This window comes from Phlebotomus papatasi, chromosome 1 (assembly GCF_024763615.1).
Source record: "Phlebotomus papatasi isolate M1 chromosome 1, Ppap_2.1, whole genome shotgun sequence".
Classification (NCBI taxonomy): Eukaryota; Metazoa; Arthropoda; class Insecta; order Diptera; family Psychodidae; genus Phlebotomus; species Phlebotomus papatasi.
Genome location: NC_077222.1, coordinates 69,486,387 through 69,498,971, shown reverse-complemented (window position 1 = coordinate 69,498,971; position 12,585 = coordinate 69,486,387). Strand labels below are relative to the sequence as shown.

Here is a 12,585-nt window from a genome sequence, read left to right as displayed (position 1 = left end):
TCTATTGAATGTGTAGCAATTTTAACGAGCTTTATTCGCTTTATTTATTTTGATGAAGAATGTTGATAACTCTTTAACGTTCGTTCATATTATATCAGATGAATTGGAGAAGATTTTTCTAATATATCCACAATCAATTTTTTTTGCTGCTTCGGTTAGAAGATTGTAAATTTAATTATTCTGAAAAAAGTCTTGTCAAATTACCAATAAAAGTTTGTCAAAAGGATATTCTTCCATACAGAGTACAAAATTTTGCAGAATTTTACAAAATTCTGTAAAATTGGCCATATAAAATGTGAGAAAAAGTTTTGTCAAATTGATAAACAACACCCTTTTGACAAAAATTTAACAAGATCAATAATACCGTTTAACAAAACTTCTTTTCATAGTGGAATTGTTCCAAAAATTTCTAATTGATCCTCTGCTCGGAAGATCATAAAAATCTTTATCAAGAAAAAAAATTAAAAACGGAGAAAAACATTCTAAATAAATAATCTGTTTAAAATTCTTTCGGATTAATTAATCCATTAGAGCAATGTACTACAACGACTACAACCCTCGAAATTTTGGAAACAGAAAGTCCATATTATATTTTAGAATTTGTTTCTTGCAGAAATTAACAAATTATCTATAAAGGAAGTACGGGGAGCCTTTATCAAACATACTTTATAACAAAATCTGCTATAAAATTCTTGACAATTTATATTTTCAAACTTGATATATATCGTAAACGAAGCAATTTTTCCCGTTTAACCTATTAAGTTAATGTACTTGAATTACTGGTATATTCATATTTTGGAATTAACTCCTCAAAATGGGAAAAGTACTCATTAAAAGGACACGGGGAGAATCTATCAAACAGACGTCTTAACGGTAACTAAATTTAAATTGAATTTTGATTTAAATTTTATTGTCATCTCTGTTTTTGATACCACTCTCCCCCATTGGGCCATCGCCGTCTTAGCGTCGGTTCCAACCTCCGGGATGAAAACGATGGAAAATCCCTTCATTGGTTGTATATTTTGGAACCGCACATGTGAACGTAGGTCACTTTCGTGGGAAGATGTGTATACTCACAGAGAGGTACTTGAAGAACCTAGCCCTAAAGGCTGTGTGGTTTTCTATCTGACTAAAAATAATTTAATAAATAAAATTTCACTTAATTGTGTGTATTAGCAAAATCGAAAACGCTTAGGGTAAGTGTGCCAAATTCCGGCCAGCTTGCAATTTCGGCCACCTTTTTTGTTCCTCGAATTTCCATGAACTTTTAGATTTTACGTACTCTAGAGATTATACAATGCAAAAGAATAACAAAAAATGTAGATTCGACAAACGAGATGACGTGAAAAAGATATTGGAAGAATTCCCGAAGAGCAAGGAACTATGAGAATGAAGGTGGCCGAAATAGGCCACCAAAGCTATGTCTATATTTTTATTCATATTAAAAGGTATTAAGAATGATTTTAGAGTAAATAAAGACGGTAAACTCTTTACAATGTTCCAAGCAACACTCTTTCAGAAGAAAGAATAAAAAAACAATTTGAATTTAAAATATTACATTTGAAACTTAAGACTTTGACGCTTGCATGCAACTATGCCGAAATTTAGCACACTTACCCTATTAGTCACACTAAACATACGTAGAATTCATACTCACGACCTCCCCAGTTACTGCGAATAAAGTCATGATCTGACTTTCTCAACATTAAACTTTCTTTATATTAAACCTTTACAACTTTAATTACATAAATACAACTTTTAGTTGTAATACACAGAAAAAAATTTATAAAATACTTCGTAAATGTTTGTAAAAATTGGGAATTTACAAATTGCTCATGAATCGTATAACTCACTAAAAAGTTCGCTCGCGATCATTTGACGAGTATTTTTTTTTTAATTTTTTTTAAAAACATTTGTTCGAAGATTTTTGTCTGTGTGACAAAATTTTACGAACAAATGACAAAATCTTACAACAAATTGTCGTTTATTCACGAACATTTACGAACAATAAATGCTTGTCAAATATTCATCTTATAAACAATGTTTGTGCTAAAATACAAACTTTTACGAACTTTTTAGTCGGTTATGCGATATTCGAAAATTTCGTAAGTTCCCAGTAGGAATTCACAAATATTTACAAACTATTTTAATTTTTTCTATGTTTTTGCACCTTTATAAGAGAAGAATTTGTCAGCTAAAATTTAAATTAGGAAAATGAATGAAGAAAAATATTATCAAAATCGACTCGATGTCAAACTTTCCGTGCATAACTTCGTACACGAACTTTGCATAAGTTTCCCCAAAGTGAGAATAGAACAATAAAATGCATTTCTATCTGTATCGGACTATTTTTCCTATGTTTTTGAAGAACTATAATTTAAAATTATTTGTCAGCAGCAATTCGGATATCAATTACATGGAAATTAATTTTCTAAACTTGTCTAATTTGTTTCGAATTGTTTAAGATTTTATCAAACAATAAAAAAAAAACACTTTAATTTCTTAAAGCAAAAAATTCCAAGTGTCATGAGTAATTTTATCATACATCTCAATCATATTAATCATAGGTTTTGGGCATGAAACCATATCAAGTGTGTATTGTGTCATCTTTCTTTTTTTATGAAAAATATTTGCGTCTTGATTCTTTTTTTTCATAAGCAAAAGCGGGAAAAGTAACTTTGTCAGATGGTCAATAATTTTTTAAACTGCGAAATATAGCTTTTCAATGATTTACTTTTTATTGTTGAATATTTTTGCATGAGAATCAACTTTATGGGAGAAAGACATAAAACACAATGTATAATTCGTATTGAATTTGTTTTTTACCATAGTATTTCTGAGAAAAGCATGGCATATAGCCCTTGTTTTTTACAATCAATTTTAATTACAATTTCCCTTTGGGTATTTACAATCAATCTCACGAACTTTGTCATATTATTGATGATGTTTTTCATTTTGTGTTTTGAAATTCCCAGAAGTATAAACTATAATTTTGAGATATAAGATTAATTAATCATAATTATAATGGAACAAAGATTAAATAATGAGCTTCTAAGTGGTTGTATAGTTCTGGGAAGAGCATAATAGTGATAACAATAAATATATATTTGAGATTTATAGAGACGGAAGACAGTTATCAAATTATATTTCATAGATAAATCACGACTTTGATGAAAAAGTGGCCTGAGGTGCTTTTCTTGTAAAATGCCTTGTAAAATGCTGTCAAAAGAAATATAGTTTTATTATCTTTGAGAACAAAGATAAAATCATTTCATTTCACTTTCTACAATCCGGACAAAAGTAGTAAGTGTGGGAAAATGTTACGTGAAGGTGTTATTAGGAAATCATCTTTTAATAGTCGTATCGATAAATACAAAAAAAAACTGGAAATTCCAGAAAAAATAGTTTATGCATAATTATTTAAAACGCAAGTGTTTTGTGTTTATTAAATATTTATTTAAAAAAAAATGTAATCTCACAGAGACGGAATCTTTGAAAATGTATCTGCGAAAGCAGATGTATTACATCAATGAAATGCGCAGGAAAAAAATTGTATAAAACTTGTACTTATTATTATTATTATTTTCTCAGAACAATTGCGTCTACTTAGAAGGTAATTTCTGTTATAAATTTGTAAAAGAGTCAAAAAATGAAATTAACCACAACCGCAGATTTTTTTTTTGCATAAAACCCCATAAACCGAGAAATTTTTTTACACAGATTTCTAAGAAAACTTCTTGTGAAATATTTCGCAGTCGTAAATTGCGCGAAATTTAAGAAACTCCAATCGATCTTGTGTTCATTCAGTTCTGATTGAATTAATTGCCGTATTAGAGTTCAAAGTGAGAGAAAATCATTAAATGCCAAATGATGTGTGACTCATTGGAACAGTGTTTACCATTCAGTATATATAATATTGAACCATGAGCTTTGTGGGGCTCCCCATCACTTTTTTTTGGTCTTTGAGGCACAAATAAAAATTATAAGGTCTCTGGAGGTGCAAAAGATCAGCAGGGGGTTTGCCATTGATAGAATCGCGGAACCTGTTCTAAGAAATGACATCTGTTCCAGCTCTCAATATAATTATATGCCTTGAACTCAAAATGGATTATCCTCTTAATAAAATCACACTGACAAGTGTATAATTAGCATAAAATTTAAACTTGTTTAATTGAATCTGTGAAATGTGAATCATCGTCACTTTCTGAATACAACGCCATATAGATCATTAATAAGTCATCGTTCAGCTACTTGTTGTGATATATTTGATGGAAGATTAATGAAGCGTTGCGTGAGATATTTAATATTTTACAACAATTTTGTGGTGAATTAATTTTTCAGATTATAAAAGATTCTTTGTATAGCATATTATAAAGTTTAACGTTGACTGTCACTTTGTAACAGTAATTGCAATTATCTGATTATTAAATTAAATACAACACTAACTGAATCTTGTTCAAATAAACTCACTTATTGTATTTTTTCTAAAATCTGCAGTTAATGGTTCAGTCAAGCATTATCACAAGTTTATTTTTGTCTTAAAAAAATTAGGGAAAAGTGCCCATCCTTCGTACGATCCCAAGTTTCGTACTGACTAAGTTTTTCCTATGTTTATTTTATAAATTAAGCAATATTCCCAAGTTTTTAAAAGATTGGTGCGATGAATCACCTTTATTGAGAAAACCTTTGTCAAAAATGACTTCTCTACCAAATTTAGAATGTATCAAAATCCTTTTAAATGTAATTCTTTCGATTACGATTTTGAAGATTATCTAATACGCCTTCACAGAGTTGAGGTGAAAGATACAAGATCGAAAGTCTTTCCGAAAATATACAGTTCATTGTTTTGGTTTGTTCTCTTGTCTTAATTTTTTAGATAAATACAATTTTTTTTGTAAATGAGATGATTTTCGACAAAATGTTATAGGTTGATTCATTGAATATAGTTAAACATTTCAGTCCAAATACTCCATTTGTAAATGTTAAAATTTATTTGTGCGATAAAAGCGTAAACGCCTAGGTCATTAAATTGTAAGTAGGTAATTAAAACGGAAATTATAAAGTTTTACTGCACAAACATAATTAAATATTCTTGGCAAAGGGTAAATTAAAAAGTTATTAACTATCTTGGCATCTCATGCACGTTTTAAAGTGGATAAACTGGAATTTTTTCTGGACTATTTCGAATATCTTATTGATAAATGAGAAGTTTTCACTGAAGAAACTGTTAATTTACTGCCAAAAAAGGGTTATTTAATTTTCATCTTAGGGCAGAATCACATTGACAATAAAATGCTCGCCGTATCCTCACCGTATTTCGTTAATTTGCGCATTTTCATTGCAATTCTTACGCACATTTTCCATTACCGTATTACCTTATTTCATACTCAGTGGCACTAGAAGAAAATAATATAAGAAAATTGAAGAAATAAAACGAAAATTCGATAAACGGTGAACAAAAAACTGTAAGAGAAGTTAATCGTAGTTTTTTTCTTCACCGTTTATTGCATATATTTTTTATATACAAGAATTCCAATGAAAATGCGTAAATTAACGAAATACGGTGGGAATTTTACGGTCAATGTTATTCTGCCCTTAATCTGTAGCATTCTATATGATTGACCGAAAAAGTAAGATCGCGAATATGAGCTACCGAGATGAGGCACGTCCCGGCGGTCGAGATCGAATAAGATACGTAGCCCTTCATAAAGATGAGCTGAAAGAGTTGATGCTTCGTGTTGCAAGATCACAAGTTCGATGGTGTATTGATGTTTTCCGACAAGCAATTTAAGTAATATCAATTCCGGTAAGCTTCGAGAATTTGGCAGCTAAGAAAACATCGGTTTTCCAAAACCTTTCAGAGGCTTGGGGTATAAGGCTTCCTCAGTGGTCAAAAGAAAAGAACAGATTTGACCACTGAAGAAGGCTTGGAGCCTGAGCCGAAAACTTTGGGAAAAATCGATTTTAGCTACAATATTCTTCACAATCTCAGCATTTTTTTTCTTAGCTGGCCCATCCCTGACGCTTATCGAAGAGAGATTCTCTAGAAAATTTATACTAGCCATTGTGAAGAGGTATCGACATTGGGGCGGACCTAGGACAAGATGGCTGAATAAAATTCAAGAGCTTGTCTTTTAGAATGCCTTGGGTTCAACCGCGAACGTTTTCCTGAAATGGCGGAGGATCGACAAGCATAGACAGCTAACCTGGGTGTGGGTATCCGCGACTCCGATAGGGAAACGCGGTGGAAAATAAGTGAAAGAATGAACCGAAGAAAATTTTAATCACAAATTAGGTCACAAATGATAGAATTTTTGGGCGGTAAAATTAATACTAAATCTACCAAGACCCGGTCAGATTGACCAGTTTAAAATTAATACATATTTAAACGGTACAATGTCACTATCATACTTTATGAATTTCTTAAAATATGCAAGTAATATATTTTTCAGTGTTTAAATTTTAATTATTTGCTGTTTTCCAAGACAAATTTGTGAAGTATCCTACCCTACCGCGGTTTGTCATATAACCGAAAAACGATCAAAAACGGTTGGTAGGTTTAGTGTTAAGTGTTTGAGATTTAAAGTAGAATAAAACCTATAAAATCTCTATTATTTTCTTATAGAAATTTACACTATAATTTCTCTAAAAATACATATTATTTATATATTTTGATATTTTTAAGATTTTTATAATTTGATTTGTTTAGAAAGAGAATTTCTAAGATTTCCAGATGAGTAACTAAATAAATTGTTTTTTAAATTATTTTTTCTTAATCTTAATCTTTTTGCTAATTTTTGTCTTTTGAATTTTTAGTCTAGAAATCTTTTCCAGTGTTTACCGAACTTTGGAATGTTTATAAATTCTAATTCCAGACATGACAGTTCTTAAAGCTAATCTGAAAAATACGCAAAATTTGCAATTGTCAATGTTAAACAAACATTGTTTTTTATCGGCAAGTAATTAATTATAATATAGTTTGTGTCGATGTTTATTGTTCTGCATTATATTCAGTTCCGTGAGCTCTAAGGCTTAAGAATTAGAAAAATAAACTAAGATAAATTCTAGTTGTATTTTTTATATGTTTTAAGATAGGTCGTAATTGTCGTAAGTTCAGAATCCCTTAATAAATGCTATATAGTATACTATATAACAACCCACTGTCCAATTTTACCTGTGACTAATTAATGTGGCTGTAAAAGGATTCTTTAATATCTTTAGCAGTAAAAGGAGTCTAATTGGAAATGAAAAATCTAAAGATCGCTTTGACTTGGAATTTTTTCAGCTTCTTCCAGAAATAATGACATCTCCAAGAAGTCAATGAATAATTTAAGTACAAATATTACCTATATGTTGAGCCCCTTGTAAATATCATTGGATCTTTTCTTGGGCCCACCATCACCTCCAAAATGATCAAATGGCAATTAAGTATCGCGAAAAGGCCTTACGTTACCTTGCCATTGAGATAATCTCAAGCGCCCATTGTGAATGCAATTGCAATAAATACAGAAGTGAAGCCATTAATAAATACCAGGGAGAATCCTTTCTTCTCTTTAAATTTTTGCATAGAATAGAGAGCATTATTGCAAATGGAAGATGGTCATAAATTACAAGCACTGTTCATCATTCAACAGATAAGACACAGCAGGAGAGGTTTTTAATTGGGACTTGTGGAGCATATAACACACCTTCACAGATCATTTGATAAGAGAGAGTAGAAGAATATGTTGCATGTTTTACTATCATAAAATACGGAATACACTCTATCTATAGTTTAGAAAATTTTACTTGGAATTTCTAAATATTCCCCCTTTAATTTTCACCTCTTTCACTTAGTATATTTGCTGTTGTATTAAATTCCGCATTAGCGTGTAGTACGAAAATTCCAACAAGAAATACAGCAGCAGTAAAAGAGAGATATGGAAGAAAAAAAATGAGCTTTAAAGACTTTCGCAACTTTTGCCATGAACTTGAAAAAGAGATGAAATGCCACACTGGTTATTTAATACGCTATATACATTTTGTATTATATGATCTCTCTATTGGGAAATGAGGAAGAGAGAAGCATAAGAAGTCGATGCAATGGCTATTGAGCAATTATTTATGCGCAAATCAAACATTGTGGCATGTCGGTGATCCCAGCAGCTGAAAATGGCACGTGAAACAATGAGAATTCAATGAATTTTCACACTAAAATGACCACCAATTAATATATAATATTGTTATAAAGTAACAGAAAGGAAATTATATATATCGTCGCAAGATTTATTGAAGGTTGTCCTGATTACGATAAACAGCGTAATTGGTACGTGCGACTCGTCATTATTGCACATTTTAATATGCAAAGAAATTAAATTTATTTTACATTGTGAATTAATTCTCAATGAGAGGATAAATAGCCAATTTATATGACTGTCATGAGATGTCTCGTCTCTTTTTTATAACTAGATTCTGAATACGCAAAATCTGTTAGTTTAACTAATTTTTCCACGCTTGCAACTTTTATCTTGCATCATATTCTCGTGTTCCGTCATGAGATAACACGAACCATTCACAATTCAATCCGTGAATTTTATCTTCTTCATTCCAATGAATCACTTGCTTGTTTCTATTTTTTTTTAGTGGATTTTCACGTGATTGCAATCTCATAGTGATGAGGAAAAAAAAGGTTCTCACAATTATATATTTTTTCTCTCTTTACAATTACAAAAGGGCGAAGAAAAAGCTCTCGTGTCATCAACAAATCAAGTTCAATGTTGAATTGAAAACTTTTTTGCCATTGACATTCACAAAACCGTGAAAACATCTTAGTGCTATTTAGTTGCGTTTCGTGTCTCTTTTTCTCCGTTTTCAGATAAAGACTTCTTATCATTCACAGATATTGTAATTGAGGAAGAAAATCAGTGTAGGTAGAAGGATAATTTGAAATTCTCCGTTTGATATTAATTTGATAAATTTGGAATTTTGCTGATGTTTTCGATCGATTATGAACAAACACGGTACCCACTTTAGAAAGAGTTTTCACAATCAGATATTTTTAGACGAAAATTATGAATAAAAAACTGCCTTCTCATATCTTACCTGTCAAAATATCCGGTTTTCCCTTAATTTTAGGGATGTAATTTATTATAACAATAATAATTTCCCGAATTAAATAAAATAGGGTAATGGGTAATGGTTCAAAGTTTTCTGTATATTTAAAAATTTAAAAAGTTCTCCCGAACAGCTTTAAAGTTAAAGAAAATTTAAAGATATTTGACACTCCCTTTTCAGTGTTGTTATTTTTCATTTGTTCTATTTAAATGCTTGAAGAAATTCAACTTTAAATTTGATATTAGAATTAGAGCCTTGTTTAAAGATTTAACGCTTAAAGATTTACCTCTGAATTGAGACATCTGACACAAAATTTAATGTAAATATTTAAGCTTTCTACTTTTATATGAGATAGTTTTTAAAACTTATTTTATTAGTTTTTATAATACTGTAGGGTAAGTGTGCCAAATTTCGGCATAGTTGCATATAAGCACCGAAGTCCTAAGTTTGAAATGCAATATTTTTAATTCATATTGATATTTTTTGTTCCTTCCTTTTCGGGAAGATTGTGTGAAACCTTGAAAACTAGTTTATCATCTTTGTTTTCTTCAAATAACTTCCTAAAATATTGAAAAATTAATGAAAATATGGACATTGCTTTGGGTAGTATTCCGGCCACTTTGTGTGAAATACCGGCCACCTTTGTTCTGACCACCTTTTGTGACGCAACGGATAAAAAATTTTAAAACGTCAAACGGAACGAGTTTAATATTTAGTTTAATACGTTTATATGACCCACAAGCCTTGAGATCTTCCGTGTAATTTGCCCTGAAGACCTGGAGGGTAGCATCTCAAATTTACGCGCAGATTTCCGTAGCAATTTGCCCTTCCTGAACACTTCCAAGGCCTTTTCCACATCATCTTTTTCATGGAAGCGATGTTTTTTTTACTCTGGACATTGTAGAACTCAGAAATAAAAAAAAATACAAAATGAATAAGAAATTTAGGAAAGCAAAAGATGTTGCCGAAATAGGCAACACTACCTCACCGGAGAGACGCTCGCAAAGTATATACTTTTTTACGCGAAATATAGGATCCAGCTAGGAAATTTTACCCGAAATTTAAAGATTGATTCACTATTAACATAAACAGAAACAATCTTTAATGAAAACTAATCAATTTTCATGAAAAACACCGAAGGAAAACCTTCTGCACTTCACCACAAATCAGAAGACTGCTAGAAACACAATCGATCTGTCACATTTTTTTTGTAAGACTCTTTCCACACTGAGTTTTTACAACGCAATCTAAATTCAAATTATACCTAAAGTTTAACGGTCTTTGTGTTAATACATCCTAAAATGAATAAATATTTAAAAGCAAAATGAATTTATTGACTATTTGAAGATAACATACATTATTTTAATTAATTTCCATGGCCGAAATTACACTCAAAGTGACCGAAATTAGAAGCTGGCCAAAATTTGGCACACTTCTCCTACGGTTTTGTAAATATTGAGAATATTGTAGGAACATCTTTCGAATTTTGAATATTTTATATAAGTTATACCGTGTTCTCTTATTGGCTAAAATTTGAGTGATTTCAAGCTCTAATCCATCATACATTGCATAAGACTTATTTTACAGTATTAAAAATTTATTTGATCTAGGGAAGTGCTTGTTTGGGACAGTTTTTTTTGTGTAAATTATCAATATAAATTCAATTTTTTCTATAAATGTGACTCATCGCACGCATATTTTAAAAAACTAGGGGAACCTGTTTTCAAAATATATTGCTGAGTTACAGTTATTGAGAAACATATGAAATATTTAGTCATTATAAAGCTTGTGATTGTGCAAAGCATGGGCGCTTTCCCCTACGTTTAAAAATTTATAAAAATGTGAACATGAATTTGACTGCAATTTCGTATACCTCGATTGTAATTTTGAACATTTTGTTTGTAATTTTGGACAACTAATCTACCTCAATAGGATGCCCATTTTTGTTCATTTCCAGAAAAAATAATTATTTCTTAAATATTGGAAAAAAATCCAAAATTTTAATCAACTTATTTGTAGTGTCCAACTTTACCCTCAAAGTGTCCGAAATTACAAGCTGCCCCAAATTACAAGCGGTTTCCCTACATATTATTGTTTTTTTTAAATTTAAAAGTCATATACCCTATATAATGTAGTTCATACTATTGATATTAGGGTAGCTGTACCAAATTACGGCATAGTTACATGCAAGCGCCAAAGTTTTAAATTTTAAGTGTAATATTATTAGTACAAATTGCATTTTTTATTACTTGTTTTTAAGGAGTATTGCTTGGAACCTTGTAGATAATTTATCATCTCTGTATTCTCTAAAATAGTTCTTAATACATTTTAAAATTAATAAAAATATAGACATAGTTTTGGGTAATATTTCGGCTATCTTGATTCTCGCAGTTCCTTGACGTCATCTCATTCGTCGTAACGACATTTTTTGTTTTTCTGCATTGTTAGAATATGCAAAAACTAAAAAATCATAGAAATTTGAGGAACAGATCAAGTGGCCGAAATTACGAGCTGGCCGAAATTTGGTACAGTTAGCCTATTAGGCTTTTCATTAATATTATGGAATCCTTTTATTTTTTTCTGTTATAAATATCGATTTCCGGTATTTGGACACTCTTATCTCTCTTTCAGAAAAATCTCAATACGTAAAAGTTTAGCAGGCCTATCTGCTGATGATTTGAATTAAGCCACCGTGAAAGAGAAATAATGCAATCTTCTCCATTTCTGAGGTCAATTTTGCGCTCAGGAGGGAAATACTATGTTGTATACAAATTATCTATCAAAAGAGTTTCTTGCAAAACGTGACTACTAGTCTTTTGTTGATAGACCTTTTCAAATTAAACTTATATATACTGCAGAGTTTGCATGAATGAAAAATTTTGCTCATTTTTTTTTCCTACATTCTGTCGCGACGAAGTTTCTGTCTACAATATTTTTGCCATTGTTGCCCGTGAAAAACATGTTGTCTTCCTGGGGAGGACAAATTAGCTTGCCGAATGAAGATACTTCCTCGACATTGTCTGTTGAAAAAAAAATTTGTCAAGGAAACAGAAATTAATTCACATGGAAGTTGCGCTTCAGTTTTTCTTGGACAAGCATTTGTGTGACTTGTTTGTATAAATAATTCAGAGGAAGATAGTGTTGGAGGAAAAAGAAATCAATAAAACAAAAAATTTTACATACCAAATAAGCTTGATGGATTTTATCTGTTTCTTCTTTTTTTTTGCGATCTTTCCAGGTGGGAACTCCGACTCAGAATGTTGCAAATCTGGGCAATACAACGATCCATCCCGATTTATCACCAGCTCAGGGTGTTCTCATTGAGGCCCTCGTCACATTTATTCTTGTTTTTGTCGTTCACGGTGTGAGTGATCCTCGTCGATCGGACAACAAAAATGCTGTACCCTTGTCTGTAGGACTTTCCATCACTGCTGGTCACTTGGCAGCGGTAAAAATTTAATTCTTTCATCTTTGGTTCAAATCAAAAATAAG

General features: G+C 30.9%; 1 protein-coding gene across 2 annotated transcripts in view; it reads left to right on the top strand.

The window, feature by feature from the left end:
• LOC129799122 (aquaporin AQPAn.G-like) overlaps positions 1-12,585 on the top strand; it is a 60,227-nt gene that overhangs the window by 43,443 nt on the left and 4,199 nt on the right. For both annotated transcript variants that reach the window (XM_055842784.1, XM_055842775.1), the window contains one exon: positions 12,332-12,541. In XM_055842784.1, coding sequence (XP_055698759.1) covers positions 12,332-12,541 — 210 coding nt within the window. The remainder of the gene's footprint in view (positions 1-12,331; positions 12,542-12,585) is intronic.